Below are 19,179 nucleotides of genomic sequence, written 5' to 3'. Positions count from 1 at the left end.
AAAGATGTGCACACATATTTATCCATTCAGCATTTTATTGTGAACTCTTAAGTGTGACGATGCGGGTTCTGCTCCATGCTTGCTTCTGGGAGCTCTTGAACCCGACACCGTCGGTAATGTCACCGTTGCGCTGGACAGTGAGGCACAAACAATGAAGCAAGGGGATGGTGCAAAAAGTGCTAAGTGCTTTAATTAAAAACGGCAAACAAAACAAAGTGTCCAAATTAAATAAAGTGCAGTGTATCAAATGTCTTCATTAAATAAATAATCCAATAAAACAAGTGAACTAGTGAAGGTTAAAATGCAATAAATAGAAAAAACAATCCCTTTAAAAACAATGAGGTTAAAACAATGGCTGGAAGCTGTCTTTATTAAAATCACAAAGCCTTCTTGCACAAAGTGCATTCTTCTTCTGATAACTGGCGACTCCCCTGCTTCTCCCATCCAGGCAATGCACCAGGGGAGTCACCCTAGCTGCAGCTAACCTGCTCTGCCTGCTGGTCTGGAGGCTTCCCGATCCCTGGCTTCTGTTCTGCTCTCCCCAGACCGAGACTTGGGTTTCCCAGCGACCAGGACGCTCACGCTGGGGAATCCACCTCCCAAGCCTCCCAACTCACGCTGTCTTCTGCGGCAAGCCATCCTTCTTCTGGTCACTCCCGCTCTTCAAAATGCTTAGCAGGAGTGACCACTACTGACTGCCCTAGGTGTCGGCCAAACACCACGCTAGGGCTCACTGCTCAGCTGCCTTCTTTGCTCTCTCACCCACCGGCTTTCACCTGCCTGCTTCCTGCCGCCGCCTTCTCTTCTCTTAACCTCTGTTAATTTTTTTCTTTTCTTTTCTCCTTTCTTCTAGCCGCCTCGCGCTTCTATTTATTACAGGAACATGGATCAGATGTAGCAATTAGCAGCTCCCGGGAACAGTTACGGATCCGGATGACTCCCCACCTGTGCACATTAAGCGTCGACCGCCCACATCACGAATTCCCCGGGAACCGATCCGCCACACTACCACGCCCCCTCTCTAAGCCGTGAAGGCGGTGATTTTTTATTTAAAAAGTGGCCTTTTTGACACGAGCTGTGGACCCGCTACACCACATTAAGCTGTGACAATACATTTCAAAAGTCAAAATAAACCATTTTCTTTAGATATTTGACTGAAGAAGAAAACCTCAAATGCTAGTGTTTGCAAAAGTATTAATGCCCTACACCTTAGTAATACATTGTCAAAAACCCTTTTGTAAGAGTTACCCCAAAAGAATTAAGGCAGTATATTAGTTTTGCACATTATTCATTAGGAGTGATTCTTCTCCGTCCTTCTTTGCAGAATTTATAGAGATCCTCTAGGTTGGCGCCTCAGGACAGCATTTTTAGAATAGTGCTAATGATTCTCAATAGAGTTAAGATCAGGGCTTTGATTTGGCCATTCCAAAAGATTCACCCTTTTGTTTTTTTAACCATTCCAGTGTCACTTTAGCCTTATGTTTTGTGTCATTGTGATGAATCTTCTCCTGAACCGTAGGTTCATAGCAGACTGGGAAAAGTTCCCCTGCAGTATTGTGTGATATTTGTGTTCACCCATTGTCCCTTCAACTCTGAGAAGATGCCCAGTCCCAGCACATGAAAAGCATTCTCATAGCATAATGCTGCCACCACCATATTTCACCATAGATATGGTGTTTGTTGAGGCATGGGCAGTGTTAGTTTTGCACCACACATACCTCTTTAAATTCTGGCCAAAAATCTGACCATAAAATCTTCTCCTACATCTTAACTGGGTCTTTCTCATGTTTTGTAGCAAATGCCATACATGCCTTTTATGTGGAGCCTGTTTTTTGGAGAGCTCTTGAAATTGTGGACCCATTCACTTTCATTCCAGTTTCAGCCAAAGAGCATTGCAGACTTCTGAAAGTAACGGTTGGGTTTTTAGTAGCCTCTATCACCAGTTGACATCTTGCTCTGATGTTTAGTTATGAGGGGCGGCCTGTGCTGTGATGAACCTTCCACTTTCTGTTGATGGATCCAACAGTGCTTAACGTGACATTCAAACTGATATTTTTTTGTAGCCATGTCCTGCCTTTCGATGACTTTTTTTCTTATATCCGCAGAATGCTACATTGTCTTCATTTTTGCAGACTGTCCAAAAGAAGACTATGGACCTTACAGAGAGTACTTTTTATATTCAGAGAAACTCATAAGTAGTACCTAATTATGGTCAAATCACAGTCACCTTTGTGATTAATTTGTCATTTGTGTAAACCTAGTGTTTCCAAAGCGCAAAGGTTTAAATACTTACGCAAACACTAACTTTTGAGTTTTTCTTCTTTAGATAAATATCTACAGTCTTCTACTTCTTTCAGTTGCTCCTGTTAGGGGTTGCCACAGCAGATCATCTTCTTCCATATCTTTCTGTCCTCTGCATCGTGTCCTGTTACACCCATCACCTGTATGTCCTCTCTCACCACATCCATAAACCTTCACTTAGGCCTTCCTCTTTTCCTCTTCCCTGGCAGCTCTATCCTTAGCATCCTTCTCCCAATATACTAAGCATCTCTCCTCTGCACATGTTCAAACCAATGCAATCTTGCCTCTCTGACTTGAGCTGACCCTCTAATGTACTAATTTCTAATCCTGTCCAACCTCGTCACACCCAGTGCAAATCTTAGCATCTTTAACTCTGCTAACTCCAACTCTGTCTTCTGCTTTCTGGTCAGTGCCATCGTCTCCAACCCATATAACATAGCTGGTCTCACTACCGTCCTGTAGACCTTCCCTTTCACTCTTGCTGATACCCATCTGTCACAGTAAATGGTTTATTTTGACTTTGGAAATGAATTGTTATAGCATAAGAGTTCACATTAAAATACAGAATGGCTAAATATGTGCACAAATCTTTTGTCATGCAGAACATTTTGATGACTTTCAAAGGGACTGAATACTTTTGCGTGCCATTGAATGTATCCTAAGATGTGAGAAAACCTATGTGAACAGTGAGAGAACATGCAAATTTTTACATTGGCAGTTACTCAGCTCAGAATAGAACTCAACACTTAGGAGTCAACTGCATTGTATACCGTTTTATAGAACCTTGTCTTTTGTTTGCCTTTATCTTAATTTCTGAAACTTATACTGATTAGAATATTTGTATTATTTGTAGTACAGTGTTTTTGTTAACTTTTTTGATATAAAATGATGATCAGATCTCGCATATCAAATTGCTGTTTTCTTCCACCTAGAGCATCTTTCTCGTTTGGCCCCTCCTGACTGCCCACATCTTCTGCTTCAGGCTGTCTCTGGACCCTTGGCTGCAGCTACTGCATCTACACTGACCAACCCAATGGATGTGGTTCGAGCTCGTGTGCAGGTGAGATTGTTTATAATTTGGCACATAAATATGGTTGGCAGACCTTAAATTTTAATACATTGTAGGTATAAAGTCCTGCATTTTAGTATACTCTCCTGAAGCCCTGGTGTTTTTTTTTTTGTTTTTTTTTTTGTTTGTTTTTTGGTATGTATATTTTTGGAGTTGGTGTCCTAACATTAGAAGTAATAATGTATTACTTTGCTTTTATGAATTCAGCCTGATCACTTTATCTTCCCCTTTTACTCTAAATGCCAATTTAGTATGTAGTTTTATATTGTGCAATGAGAAGAAGTTACTGCAGGTCTTGCACAACAGGGAAATCATAAACAAATAATGCAGAGAGCAGAGGACGCTTGTTGTGATGAAACATTGGCTATTTGTGTTTACTTTAACACTACAGTCCCTGAAACTTATGAGTTTTTCATTGCCTCTGACCTTAAATTTTCCTGACATACGCCAAGAAGCTTGTAGCTCCTTATCACTGTGCTAAAAGCCCACTTTTGTTTTGCAAATGTGTGGTTTCGTAGAACGCAGCCTGCTACAAACCCCCCATTCAGTCAGATGAAGGCATTGCCCTGCTGAATTCCTCACAGTTCAAGTCTGTGTTGAAGTGTTTATCTGGCGATGCGTTTGTATGGAATTATATAGGTAATGAAATATCATGATTTGAAATAAATACATTTCATGTGTTTTCCGTGTCTGCAACAATGTGTAAATATAGAGTGACAAAGAAAAACAGAAAATGTTTTCATGTGTCCAAGTACAACGATGTCGTGAAGTGTATGATGTGTGAAGACTGAAACCCAAATATCCAATAAACACTTTCACAAAAGGTGTAACAAAATTTTAAATATGCTTTTTTTCAAGGATAAAACCGAAGATAAAGAAATTGCTCAATTGACATGTTGCTGAAGTCCAACTATCAGTCGGTATAAAATACAAGACGATCACCTACATGTGTGTTTGTGCATTTCATTTTCAACCAGTTGTCACAGTGGTAGCGCTACTTTGTTTTTGAGTTATGCAGATGGCGCAGTGGAAAAGCTATTGGTTAGCAACCTCAAAGTTGTATTTAGCATTTTGAGTAGTGAGTCGCTATTTTTATTATCACATAATAAAAGCGTACATTTGATGTGAGTCCGTAACATCCTGTGTAAATTTATGGTGCTTGTAAATATTATCGCTGAAGGGATACAAGCAGATACACAAACGCAGCTGAATCATTTCTTCTTGGTGTCATGTTGAGCAAACGGACACTGCAATGTCTATGGTGGATGTTACTTTTCCTTGCACATGGACATTTACATCAATACACATGGAATGTATATATTTCAAATTATATTATTTTATTCCCTATATAATTCCATGCAATTGCATCACCAGATAAACACTTCAGCACAGACTTGAACTGTGAGGATTTCAGTAGGGTGATGCCTTCATCTGACTGAATGAGGTGGTGGGGGTGTGGCAGGCTGTGCTTTGCTAAACCACACATTTGCAAAACAAAAGTGGGCTTTTAGCACAGTAATAGGAGCTATGAGCTATTTTGCATAGGTCAGGAAAATTTAAGGAGGTCAGGGGCAATGAAAAAAATCGTAAGCTTCATGGATTCTAGTGTTAATAAACAGTTAAATACAGTAAATTCACATATTGTTTGTTCTTTGTTTTTAAACAAGTGAGCTAGCAGTGCATACATCTTCACCAGCAACATCAGGAGTCTGTATCTGAACTAAAGCCTTAATCATATTCTTCATGGTGTTTGAACATTTTTGTAATAGTTGGTGTATTTAGCCAGCTTTCCTTCGATAGCCTGACAATGCATGTGTTAGGTTAATTGATGACTCTTTGTAGGCTTGATGAGAGTAAATGCAGGTTATTATGTAATTATTCTTGTGATTTAGTAGCACCTCATCTAATGTTTGTTTCTGCCTTATGCCCAGTTTTGTTAGGCTGAGCTATATTCCCTTGCAATCCTAAATTAGGGTTTGTTTAATTAGATTAAACGGTTGTGAAAATAAATGGTTAGATTTTTAGCGTTGTACGTTTTCACGCTAATGTTTAGATCTGGACGGTGCATGTGCCCAAAACATTAACATTTATATTTTACTTCCATAAAAGCCAGATCGAATGTTTTTTACCTTGAGTTATTTACCTACTTCCTACAGCATAAAGTCACAAGTAGACTGCAAAGCTTCCTGTGTTTGATCGACACGGGCATGCTCAAAAAAATATGTGTAATGCCACGAAAAGTGCCTGCTGAAACTTTAGTATGCAAGCAATGGTACGAGAATGCAGTTAGACTTTTTTTGGAGCACATGCACCATCCAGATGTAAACACACCAGCGTGGAGAGTCGCTCACGTACTGAAGAGTCTATAGCTGTAGGTGGAAGCTGTTGTCACTGTACTTTGTATATAAGAGCCAGATCGAATGTTATTTACCTTTATTTATTTACTTACTTCCTACAGCGTAAAGTCACAAGTAGAGAGCAGAGCTTCCCATGTACATATACAAAGTACAGCGATGGCAAAAGTGCAACATGCATTCTTGCTCCAATGTAGAACCGACAGCATCATCTGAGTTCACCTGTGTTCTAGCGTGTCTATGTGAAAAAAGCAGTGTCAAATGCTGGGGGGGCGGGGGGGTAGTGGGATCGTGAACGTGACTAAGAGAATAAAAGTGAATAAAAAAAAAAAAAAAACAAAGCTAACCTTTACAAGTATCATATATTTACACCGGCTGTTACAGACTGAAATCAAATGTATGTTTGCATTCTAAAATAGTAAGAATAAGAGCAGCTCGCTTCTCAAACGGACTCGTCCGGGGTCGAACCCGTGAAGTTTTGATTGCCAGTTGTTGATACCGTTGCGCCACCGAAGCGTTCGTAGAAAATGCGTGTCGATTTCGCACCCTAATGTGGGTTCTTTTTCTTCAGTTATATTCTTGAATAGAAGCAGACTTGTTCTGTTATATTTGTACCTTTTGTGAAAGTGTTTATTTGATATTTGGACTTCAGGCTTCACACATTATACACTTCATGTCTACATTTTTTCAATTATTACTAAAACATGAAAACGATTCTGTTTTAACGATGTGTTTACATATATCGTTGTTGACACGGAACACACATGAAATGCATGTGTTCCAAATAACGATATAGTATTTATTAAAGGTGTCATTTTGCTTGACTTCTCACTCTATACAACACTAAGCAACTGACACGCAGGTAAACAGATTTGAGCTGAGAAAACTGTGTGGGGTGGGGGGATGTGATAGGACAAAAGACACTGACGGAGAGGTGCGAAGCGATTTAAGGTGGGACGGATCTGCAAGTTTTTTTGTAGGCCCTGGTAATTCTAGTATTAAACAACAGACAAACATCATAGGGGAGCACAACCCCCAACAGGAGCAGAGAATGTCTGAGAGAGGAGCGAGAAGCAAAGCAATCAGCCAAAAAGGACTGGTGCTGTTCAGGCTTTTAAGTAAACGGAAAACACAAGAACACTTAGCTGGAGATGTATCACAGTCAATCAGCAGCAAGGAGAAATTAATAATGCTGTAGCGGTCTGGTGCCGCTAAGATTCACACAGTCGACGGTGATTTATTTATTTTTATGGTGGAGATTCCAGGGACGCAACCAGCCTTGACCCGATCAGCGCGCACTCACAAACAGAGACAAAAACAAAGAAAAATGGTAATCAAACAGCAAATAAAGAATGTAATGAAAACAAATGAAATAAGAAAATGATACCACCCCCGTTCCCCTTACGGCGATTACACATTAAATACAACAAAGCACAAACAAAACACACAGTAAATTATGATAAAGTTCATGAAGAACAGCAACGGATGAAATGTAATGATGAAAATAGATAGTCCAGAGATCCGCACGTTGAATGGGAATGTAAAGATAGTCCTACCGCTAGTTCCTGAAATGGTGAAGACGGGTGGACGGGTTCAGGAGCACTCCTTTCTTTGCAGGATGGCCATGAATCCGTTTACAGTCCTCATGTACACAGGCAGACAATCCAGATGCACGAAACGATCCAGGACAAAATGAACAAGTACAGGTAACCCAACAGAAGACGGACAGACAAGAACTTGAAACACAAATTACAAAAACTTTTTTTTTTTTTTTTGGTTTTTGGTCACCAGTCCCCTTTTTTAAAAGCAGCACTGACACCCTTTGACCTCAACAGCCCCAGCACCCTCAGCAGAAGACCAATCAGATCCACTGCAGGGAATGCTGGGAGTTGCAGTTTCAAATTCTATTGGCTACTTTCACCATCCCAAGCCACGGTTCTCTCTACAGTACAGTATTGCCACAAAAAAAGGCATAAAAGTTGCGGAGGATATTTGCGGTTTCCGCTAACAATTATTAGTTAGGTTCAAAGGAAAAATCCGCGAATGACTGAGCCCGCAAACTCTGAACTGCGACTTCGTGGGTGTCTACTATATACACACTTTTTGGTTCTGTTTTACCTATCAGGATATAGCTAACATCAACAACCTACCAAGTAAAAAAATTACTTAAATCTAACCTTAAGAAATAAACTGTACCTAACCAATTTGACTTTGTTATTATTAGTCACATGGAGATTTTTATATCCAAATTCAAAAAAATATTCTTTCTTTTCATCCTTACACTAGTGAATTTTCTTTTTTTTTTTCTTCTTTTTTTGATCAGTAATGACCTAGTAAGAGCCCTTTCATGGTTTTAGTAGCAGCAAACATAGTCCACTGGAGATAGCGAGGAGTTCCATAGGCACATTTTACATTTTGTTTAGTTTTATTAGCTCTGTTATTTTTGGGCTTCCTTGCAAGAAGACTTGCATTATTCTTTGAGACAATGTATTTTTAGCTGTTGTGTTGTATATTCAGGATGACATGCGAGTTGATTTCTAGAGCACACAGTTCAGCAACAGATGGAAAAACTTCCATACTACATGTTCTATAAGCAATGCACTGAGACCAACTAACCCCTCCACCTGTACCCCAGAAGTTGACACCAATGCTGAGAGTCATAACAGGAGCGGAACAAAAAGTCCTCAAAAGTCAATGCAGCAATTTAAGCAACATGTGTTACAGAGGTCATTTCAGTATGTACTCCTTGATTTGTACCTGCTTTTTCTTAGGCCAACTGGTAGTTGTTATTTTAAGTAATAAATTAACAGATTTATGAGTCAGTGATTTGAAATTTTTACCTGAAATGATTTTTTGAAATTGTATAAATAAACTGTATTATTCAGGTACACTGTAAAGTTTAAAATGAAACTCAAGTTCCTTCTCACAGTGCCTTTGCCCTTTTAAAGAAGTAGACCATGAAATTCAAGCACTAGGTGTAAGAGTGCTTGCATTATATTCTGAATATTAAAAAATAGCTATTTAGAAGCTGATTACAGATCACAATCAACAGCCACATTCACTGTAGTTGTCTTATTACTTGGGTTTCCAGGGATCACATAAATATAGAAATTACTAAAAGTTGCTCCATGAACTCAAACACTTCAATGTAGAGAGAGCTTTTAATATGAGAATGTCTCCTACATTGCTAGTATGCCTTTTTTCTGGAATGTAGAACAAAGGTGTTTTCTTAAGATATATATACTAGCCGACACCCACCGTAGCATACGCCAGTGTAAGAATAGGAATGGAAAACGGTGAGAAAGGAATTTAGAAATCAACAAGAAATAAATACTTCTTGAAAGACGCAGTTATGAATAGGTGTTTTGGTGGAGACGACAGATAATGAGTCGAAAGATCTAACCCTAGAAAACAATAACAACCCCAAAAGTATGAAGTTATAAAATGTCTCCAAGTAATTCCTTAAGCTTAATCCAGAAGACTCGTACTACAATATCAGGTCTGTGCTCTGGTCTTTGGGTATCCGACAATGCATGTAGAATTTCCGGCCAAGCAGGATTACATGTGAAAGTGATAAATAAATCGGGCTTTCCGAATTTACATACTATGGCCATGGCATCCTGATAGTTTTGTTGCATGTATCTTGGACTTCCTGGAAATGTGGACGGTAATATGATCATTTTGCCTACACGTACGTTATTATTTTCAGCGTTTGCTTGCAAGTGCGTCTGATAGTCCTTTGTATTGTTCCACGCGCAGATCTTGTTGATGTAATCTGAGATAGTTGAGACGCGTGCCATCTACGACATACTGTTGGAATAGTTTGCCACTGGAGTGAAAATACTAAATGTATTCCTCATTGCTAATCTGTATGCGTAAAATTGGCATTGAGTAAGCCTTATTCGCTTGGCGGTTCTTTTATCGGGAACATGTTGTAAATCTTTGTGCCAGCCAATGTCTCTGTAAGGGAATAAAAGTGGGTAAACCACAGGATCGCAATTCATATTGAGCATGGAAATCTGCTTACAGGAGTTGCCTATGGGATAGATGCAAATGTCCCTTTCGGCAGGCAATTCGCCATCTTCTCTGACGAAAATCGCTGCAACATCTGTGTGACATGTCGGGGCATTGTATCGTAAATCCTGCCCAGGGTTTTCCTTGAACTGTCCAAGCAGTGTGGGGAAGGGTTTGGAAGTGGACGAATAGGAATTGAGAAATGCCGTGTCGGCTACGGGCGGAACCAGTTTTGAAGTGGAAGCAGGATGAACCAGAAGAGAAATATATAATATAATATAATATAATATATATATATATATATATATTTATTATATTATAATATATATATGCAGTTGGAGATCCACAAAGGGAGAAAAAACGAATCACGTATCATAAAATTGTTTTATTCCTGAGCTTTCAACCCCTATCAGGGGTCTTCATCAGAGGATAATGCTTAGACTTACAAGAATCAAAGGCAATATATAGCAACACATTCAGTATGGGGGGGGGGGGGATGTTGTATAGTTTAATTAATGTGTATATGTCCTTCTTAAGTTGGCATATGCTGGGTTTATGTCCAAGTGTCTGTTGATGGCGTTTAGTAAACTGTTGTATGATGGTTGACAATTTCGGGGTGTTCGTTGGTGGCTTGAATCGTAGGCATCTCGGAGTTACATCGTGCCTGATGCAACTGTGGAGGAAGAAGAGTTTTTCATAGCCGTGCGCTTCACGATGATTTTACATATATATGTATATATATATATATATATATATATATATATATATATAATATAATATATTTGACCCTGGTTTTCGGTAGTCAGTTGAATTTAGGTACAGTATTTCTAATTTTGCTGCTGTCTAGGCATAATAGAAATCTCAAGCAGTTTTTTTTCTCTCTCTCTCTCTCTCTCTCTCTCTCTTTTCGCCCCCTTCTTTTCTAGTCCCTTGCTTTTGTTATTCTTAGTGCTTCTTTGGATTTGGATTCTGCTCTATGCCTTTTTTACTCACAATCTGTCAAAGTAGATATCTATTTCAAGCTGAAATAGACACATTTTCAGTTATAATAATATGGTATTGATGCAGCCAAGACATGACAGTCTAAAATTGAATTAACCAGTTTATGTAAGTCGAATGTTAGCTTTATAGTACATTGGTCATGTACATCCTGAAAGCATCTGTATGTAGTAGTAAGTATACATCTAAAATTGAGTTTTGGTTTTATCATATTTTCATTTTGCCGGGAAACAGTTAGTGAAGTAAAGATTGTGTGTGGGTTTTTTTTTTTTTTTTTTTTTTTTTTAAGGCTAATGGTGGCAATATTATAATATTATTGTGATTGCTGTTCGGCATGGTGTCTAACGTGTTGTAGTTTTGGAAATATATACTACATAAATAAAGCTGATCACTTTGACTTCTCACGATTAACTTGGATAATTAGGAACAAGTAGATATATGTCCACTTAAATATAAGATGTATTCACATCCTATTCATGATTTAAAATAGTTAATACGTTCCTCCTCTTTCAAATCACAGTTAATTATTTTCATTTCCTTTTCTTGGAAATTATTTACTTTGTCAGCATACATTTTGTTTAGTTTGCCTTGCCCAGTTGCATGTGCAAATATGCAGTCCTGCTTTAAATATAATTCAGGGAAATGGTAGAATTGAACAAAAACTGCTACAAAATTCAGGCAACCAAGTTTGGACTAATAAGGTAAAAATGTATTAGGAGAGCTAGACTGCAGTTATAGAAGTACTAATTATGTAATGTGTATGTAATGTTTTCTTGGTGACAACATACATTTTTAACTGGTTTAAAACTAACTTGTAATATGTTTTATTTGTTCTACATAGGTAGAAGGAAAAAGCTCAATTTTACGGACATTAAAGCAACTCCTGTGTGAAGAAGGAGCGTGGGGTCTGACTAAGGGATTATCAGCACGAATCATTTCGGTCATTCCTACCAACATGGCTGTGGTTATTGGATACGAGACTTTGAAAAAACTGAGCCTACGGCCTGAGCTTCTTGACACCCGGCATTGGTAGCCAAGTACAATGCTTGCTATTAAAATAACTCTTTTTACAGTTCCATCCCAATTGGTAATTTGGACCTGTCTGTCAGTGTTGCAAATGATACAGTTGGACATGTAGCCAGGCCTACAGTAGAGTACTCTTGATTTGTCAGTGGTGTGAGTGTCTCCAGTCAACCTAGAACAGCAGTAAATAATACTGTTAACATTGTATTGAATATCGGATAAAGATGGTTTATTTTGCCAGTTTTTTTTTTTCCTTACGAAGACAGTATGCAAAGATAAAATAGCTGAGAAATACTGCCATTGTACAGGTGCTACAGTATGTTTTTTTCCGAAGTCCATTGCATTTTCCTAATATTTATGAGAAAGGATGGGGTGGGATTGATATCCTTATTTTTCTCTCTTCTCCTTTTTGGATGCAAGAGCCCTTGCTCCTCACAACCCATTTTTTTGTTAAAATAGTTGGCCTTTGATGATGAGAATTCAACATTTTTGAGGCATTGATGACCATCTTGTTGCCCTTTCTTTTCTCAACTTGGACAAGTGGAAATGGGTCATTTGCACATCTTTCTCCATTCAATAGGACCTGATTTTTACCTCAAGTGTTTTTGCATGCATGTATTGTCCTCTTTTTACTGACACTTCATCAAGAGGTTATCATGCCTCCAGACATGATCATTCTCTGTGTTTAAAGTCCTGTTTAGTGTTATTGAAACTGCTGGACTAATGGGCTGTTATTTTGTTTGGAGATGGTGTGGCAAAAAAGTACACTGAGCACACAAATGCTATTATATTTGGATTTAATTATGTATTGTAAAGAGGCATTGTGAAGTCATTATTTGTTCCTGATCTGAATGATGAAAACTTTTTACCATGGACAGTAGGAAGGATGGAGCTATTTGCTACATTAAATAGAGAACAAGGTTCATTTTGGTAGGGATACAAACTATTTCACTATTCTGAGAAAGAAACCATTATTAGTCTTGGAGTTTATTAATAACATCAGCAATCAGTGCTGAAAATGTGAATGTGTGTAGAATGTAACCTGCTTTTATTTGTGTGTAACATTTTAGGTGAAGATATCAAGGACAGATGCCACATTGAACTTGTCTTAAAGTCAGAGAACTAGAGCTTCTTGTGAATATTTAACTCTTCACAAAGGACTTTAGTTCAAATTACAAATCAACATCTTGGGTTTTTATTAGCAAGAAGAGAGAAGTATCTTTGCTGTACAGGTCATTTAACTACCTTGTTTTTATTTTATTTTGTGCTCTTTTACCTGTTAGTCAGCCCATCTCAGCCAGATAATTTGGCTGATATCAATGATATCAATCAAAACTTTTTCTTCATACTTGAGTATGCCACTGTTTCCTGCATGTTGTCATCTTTTCTTGTTTTTAGACAAACAGATTAAATATGTTTTGTTTTTTCTTATTACATTTTCTTTATGGTGTAATTTTTTTATTATTTTGGAGGATGAAGCTCTAAACTCATTTATATGAAAAGAGACCTGTTTCATGCAAATTCTTTTGTGCTTTGTTTCTTGCCTGTCTTGAAATTTAGTACTGCGCTTGAATCATAATTAATTTTATTATGACTTTTATACATTTGCATTTCAGTTACATTTTATAAGCAAAGTCTTTTTCTTAGAAAACCATTTTTACAGCATTTTCAAACCTTACTGAACTTATTCAGCAAATTCAACAATTCTTTGGTCCAAATCACCTTTAGATGCTTATCCTTTCTCATCTTTCTCCAGTTTTTTTTTTGTTGTTGTTTGTTCAAAACAGCTATATGAGCACACAAGGCAAAAAATGTGATAGGCCTGGTGAATATTAATTTATGATTTCATTGCATGTTGAATGTCTTGTAAATGAAGGCAGACTCATTCAAAGTGCTATAAGCCAGACTATGTCCTGGAAACCAGGACACCATATTTTTCTTTGTGTTTGTAGACGTTGCCCTTCGTTTTAAGTGTCAGAGGGAGAAATGGGAAAGCACCAAACTTGTTTTGTGTTGAAATGCTCAACCATTGTATTGTGCTTACAGCGAAATGTACTTTACAGTGTATTTGTCATTACTGAGCCTTTTGGACCACCAGCAGATAGTTTTAATGTATGTACATTTTGTCTTTGCCATCTCTATATTATATGATTATGGTTATTTGAATGTCGCCTTTTATGCACCCATGAAACCAGTAATACTGTATATTAAATTCAACAGAGTTAAAGCCATGGCAAGTCTTTTTAACAATAGCAGCCGTTGGACTTCTGCATATTTCCAACTTACGGTACAAAGACTAGGGTGCTCCTTTTTTAAACTTTGTTTTGTGGATTGTTGATTCAGTCAGTTCAAAATTGTGTGTTGTCCAGCTCTTAACTGGCACTCTTCATATTTTTTTCAACTTGTTACTTTTAAAAATGTTAGTGATGTAAATCTAAAATAAAATTGTTTTAATTATGATGCTTCACCCATAGAGGATCTGCCCTTATGCTATCAAGATGCCCATTATGCTTATATGAGTTTGTATGTCATTTTAAATTGCAGATGCATTAAAATGGCACATTTTGGACATTAAGATAATAAAATTGTATCCTCTCCAGCTGAAAATATATCCACTGGACACAATAGGTTGGAACTTCCTATTCAAGTGCATATGTTGTAATTCAAACATTCAAAAGAAACAAACTTTTGAAAATTCAGTTTAGCTATCAGGTGGGTCTAAATGTCCACTAGGATACGGGGTTAATGCTTGTGTTTATTTTAAATTCACGATAGGTTTTAAAATGGCATTACCTATGGTTATGTCTTTGCTGAGATTTCACTGAATTTTTGTGCTTTTTTTTTCCGGTTAGATGTAATTTTTTCAAATTAGTGATATTTTAAATATATTTTGAAACACTGGTTATTGTCATTGTCAAAGTATTTTTGAATTGAGATTAACAGTTTTCCAAAGTTGCTGTTTAGTGAGCTGCTGTTGCAGGTACACTTATCCTTGTTTTTCATTGAACATAACATAGTGTTCAAGAAATACTTGTTATCAGAATGATTTTAGTTATTTTTTTTATTGCAAGTTTTTGGAAAACAACTGTAAATTTACTATTATAAGTGAAAGCTAAAATGCAGTATAATATGATGTAATATGTTTCAAAAATTAAAGTAAATAAGAGTTTAACCTTAACACTTGTCGTCATTGCAAGTAACAAAATTCATATGTCATGTACAGACAAATGTGAATAATTTCTGTTACATACTTTATGTATTTTACAGTGGATTCAGAAAGTAGTTGTACTCCTCACTTTTTTCACATTTAACTGTGTTGAAACCTTATGTTAAAATCCATCCATCCATCCATTTTCCAACCCGCTGAATCCGAACACAGGGTCACGGGGGTCTGCTGGAGCCAATCCCAGCCAACACAGGGCACAAGGCAGGAACCAATCCTGGGCAGGGTGCCAACCCACTGCAGGACACACACAAACACACCCACACACCAAGCACACACTAGGGCCAATTTAGTATCGCCAATCCACCTAACCTGCATGTCTTTGGACTGTGGGAGGAAACCGGAGCGCCCGGAGGAAACCCACGCAGACACGGGGAGAACATGCAAACTCCACACAGGGAGGACCCGGGAAGCGAACCCAGGTCCCCAGATCTCCCAACTGCGAGGCAGCAGCGCTACCCACTGCGCCACCGTGCCGCCCTATGTTAAAATCATTTAAGTTAATTTTTTCCCCACATCAGGCAACACTTAATACCCCAGAATTACAAAGCAAAAAACAGGATTTTAGAAATTTTTGCAAATGTGTCAATGTGATTTCTGTTTTATATTTTTGCTACAAGTTTTTCTGACCCTTTTCTCAGTACTTAGTTGAAGCACCTTTGCCAGCAATTACAGCCTGGAGTCTCCTTCGGTACGACATGACAAGCTTCAAACACCTGGATTCGGGGACATTTAGCCATTTTTCTCTGCAGATCATCCCAAGCCCCTTCAGGATGAATAAAGAAACATTTTAAAGAGGTACTTGAGGAAGCCTATTTGAAGGAGTGTATGCCTGTATCTTAAATCAGGAAAAAGTGAGTAGCAATATAAAAAAAAAAAAAAAAAAATGACACCCAAATTATACAAATGAGAGGGTTCAGTTGTATATCAAATAACTTGTTAGTGGTAGCACATCTATCATTAATGCAGTAATGTTATGTAGGAAAAAGTAGTAATAGAAATAATATGCCCATTATTTATTTTACACTTTGCACATGTCAACTACAGACTTGCAAAGTGATTAAAGATTTTCTAATCATTGATATTTCTTGCAAATTAAATGTATTTAGATTTGAAATCTCTTTGTGAAAATATACATTGCTACCCATAGAATTAAAGCATTTTTGGAATTAAATTTTGGATGTGGGGGAGGGAGTGTAATTTATTTGCAAATATTTGTGCAGTTGTATGTTTTCAAGTCAATATCTATTAAAATATATGGTGTATGTATATGCTACTAGACAGTGAGCTTTCCTAAACCTTTGCTAGACCTTTCCTTGAAAAGTGGTACAAGTAAGAATTTACTAACTCTCAATACATTTGAAACTCCTTTACTTTTCCCAAGCTCTAATTCTTTAACGGAAAGTCTTGTGCATAGGTGGCGTATACCACATTCTAACTACTACAGCAGGTGCAAGCTTGTTTTTCATCCTGCATATAAACAGGGAAAAATGTACACTATAAATCAGTGCATAACATCATCTGTAAGTAGTGTACCTCTATTTTTATAGGCTTTGATAGGGTATATTTAAACATATAATATGCAGAGGGTGGGTAGTTGTATCCTCCAGAGCTTCTCTGACTGCCTGTTGGTGTGTTTGAATGGTTGGCTTATCGAATTATTAATCATCAAATCATGTTTTATTATCACTTAGTCCTCCTTAGGATTGTGTGGACTAAAGACTTTCCCATAGTAATCACAATAGCAAACCTTTGAAACCAATGTATTGATGGATGTGGACATTGCAAATGCTTGAAACATCCAGTAATTTTGCGCTCAGTTCAGTTTGAATATTTGGGTATTTTTTGTTAATGGCCATTGTGTATGGAAATTTTGGTTTGTACTAGCACTTTGCACTACATTTTTTAATTTGTAACAAGTGTAAGAAGGCATTGTTTGACAATATAGAAAGTCCACATACTTAATGAGTTAGCTGGCATATTCTTTCTTTTCCCCAAGGTTTGCAGATGGTGTGTTAAACTTTTATGTTTACTTTTGTAAGACTGCATTCCACAGCATTTATACTGTCGATGCCATAAAATCTGCGCAAGATAAGGCTGCCATAAAATTAGCACCAGGAAAAATTGGATTGCATTTTATTTCATCCCTCCATTGGTAAACCCGGTTAATCCAGTTAAAGATATCCCAAGGAACAAAATGGGGACACTTTCAAACTAGGATGTAGTGACGTACCAGTTATTAACTAGTTTCTCTTGTCATGAAGACCACAAAACTGATGTGAAGCATTTCACTATGTATTGTATTGTGTAATTTCTAATGTGACAAATAAAATTCTATGTGTTGTTTTCAAATACTTTTTACGCTATTTGTCAGTTTTGTTTTATATTTTATAGTATTTGCTTTTTTTGCCAAAAATGGTGTGACAAATGCAGTAGACCACATTCTAATTGCAATCATACGGACAGTGTGAAAGTTAACTTGAAAATGAGAAAGTAAGCTGGTGAATAAGAAATAAAACTGAAGAAGTGTTTTTCTTGAGGAGGGTAAAAAGAGCACAGAGAAACAAATATAAATTAAAAGAATGTTAAAAGTAATAAAAAAGAATTGGTTGTAAATTCCTGAGTTGATGAGCATATAGTTATCCCCTTTAAGTAATCACCTACAGATATCACTTTGATGTTTTCTAATGTTTCTAATGTTATGGGAGATTCACACTTGGCAGTCTAAGTACAGAATAGCAGAATGTGTAGTTGAAATGTACAGGTACACTGCAGTCGGGCTATGCAGCTATATTTGAGAGGTTTAGTATTACACACAACATTTTGTAAGTCTAAGAGTAATACTGTTTTGGTCAATGCACACAGATACTGGTCTGCACTGCACTATACGAAGTTGCCCCATGTAATTTCATTTAGCTTTCTGTGGCATGATGTTTAGAGCACCAAGACTTCATTCAAGCCAGGACTGTGCATTTTCTCTTTCAAAAACTTCAAGTCTCTTTCCATATTATTATATCGATGATCATCATTGAGTACAGTCTATTCCTACAACACTGGACAGAAGGCAGAAAAAAAAAATCAACTCCGTACAGAGTACTCGCCATCACAGGGCAGACTTAGGCACACACCCAGGTTCAAGTGGGGCCAACTTAGAAGTTGCATTTACTGTAAGCAAACATCCATCCATTTTCCAACCCGCTGAATCCGAACAGAAGGTCACGGGGGTCTGCTGGAGCCAATCCCAGCACAAGGCAGGAACCAATCCCTGGCAGGGTGCCAACCCACCGCAGGAGTAAGCAAACATGTACGCGTTTAACATGTGGGAGGTAAATATCCACACAGAGAAAATACAGACTCCACAAGGACAAGATTTAAATCCAAATGCTGCATCAGTGAAGTGAATCCAGCATTGGGGGCTCAAGCACTGTACCACCTTACCACCAAGGGCTGAGAAGTGAGGTTCTCTTCCTTTAATTAAGAATCCTTACCATGGTAGTTCAATAGAGCAATGTGTGTTTGAATCCCACCTTTGAGTGTTGACTGAGTGGAATTTGCATGTTAGGGGAGTTGGTGACTAAATTTGTCATGTGTGTGTTCCCTGTGATGTACTGCTGGTCATTTCAGGGCTGATTTGATCTTGCAACAAATAATGGCAGAATAGGCTCCAGACTCCTGTGTCCCTGAATTGGTTAAACAGGCTTGAGAGTGCATGCTATTGTTTTATTTATAATTTACATACCATGTAAACAAACAGTGTTTAGCAAAATGCTGTATTAGAGAAAAGGAACCTGAGTGAGCACACAATATTTATTCAAGGAACAGTTACCCTCCTATCACCCATATGAAGAAGTTATTTTCCCTCATAGTTTCAGTGCTTAGTTGCAGCACCTTTAGAAGCAATAATTGCAACAACATGTTCCCTATAATTTGATTTCAGTGTTTCACAGTGACATTGAGGGATTTTAGCCCACTCTTCTTGGCAGAACTGCTTTAATTCAGACATCTGTATTGTGTACAAGTGAGGACTTTGACTAGGTCAGTCTAAAACTTTAATTTTGTTTTTTCTGTCACTAAGTTTTAGAGGGCAGCGCAGTGGTAGCGCTGTTGTCTCGCAGTAAAGAGACCTGGATTCACTTCCCGGTCCTCCCTGCATGGATTTTGCATGTTCTTCCCATCTCTGCATGGGTTTCCTCCCA

At 37.7% G+C, this 19,179-nt stretch overlaps 1 protein-coding gene across 2 annotated transcripts in view; it reads left to right on the top strand.

Annotated features, from left to right (window-relative positions):
- Positions 1 to 17,337, top strand: part of LOC114646754 (solute carrier family 25 member 44-like) — a 43,152-nt gene extending 25,815 nt beyond the window's left edge. The window contains exons 3-5 of one of the 2 annotated variants that reach the window (XR_007934069.1): positions 3,234 to 3,361; positions 11,579 to 15,664; positions 16,953 to 17,337. Coding sequence is in view for 1 of the 2 variants with exons in the window: in XM_028795086.2 (XP_028650919.1) it covers positions 3,234 to 3,361; positions 11,579 to 11,770 (320 nt within the window). In the remaining variant the exon portion in view is untranslated. Of the gene's footprint in view, positions 1 to 3,233; positions 3,362 to 11,578 lie in introns of both variants that reach the window. The other variant, XM_028795086.2, reaches the window with a different exon arrangement.
- Positions 17,338 to 19,179: the final 1,842 nt, after the last annotated feature.

This window comes from Erpetoichthys calabaricus, chromosome 2 (genome assembly GCF_900747795.2).
Source record: "Erpetoichthys calabaricus chromosome 2, fErpCal1.3, whole genome shotgun sequence".
Lineage (NCBI taxonomy): Eukaryota > Metazoa > Chordata > Cladistia > Polypteriformes > Polypteridae > Erpetoichthys > Erpetoichthys calabaricus.
The sequence above is the reverse complement of the archived record's forward strand: the minus strand, read 5'-3'. Positions and strand labels throughout refer to the sequence as shown.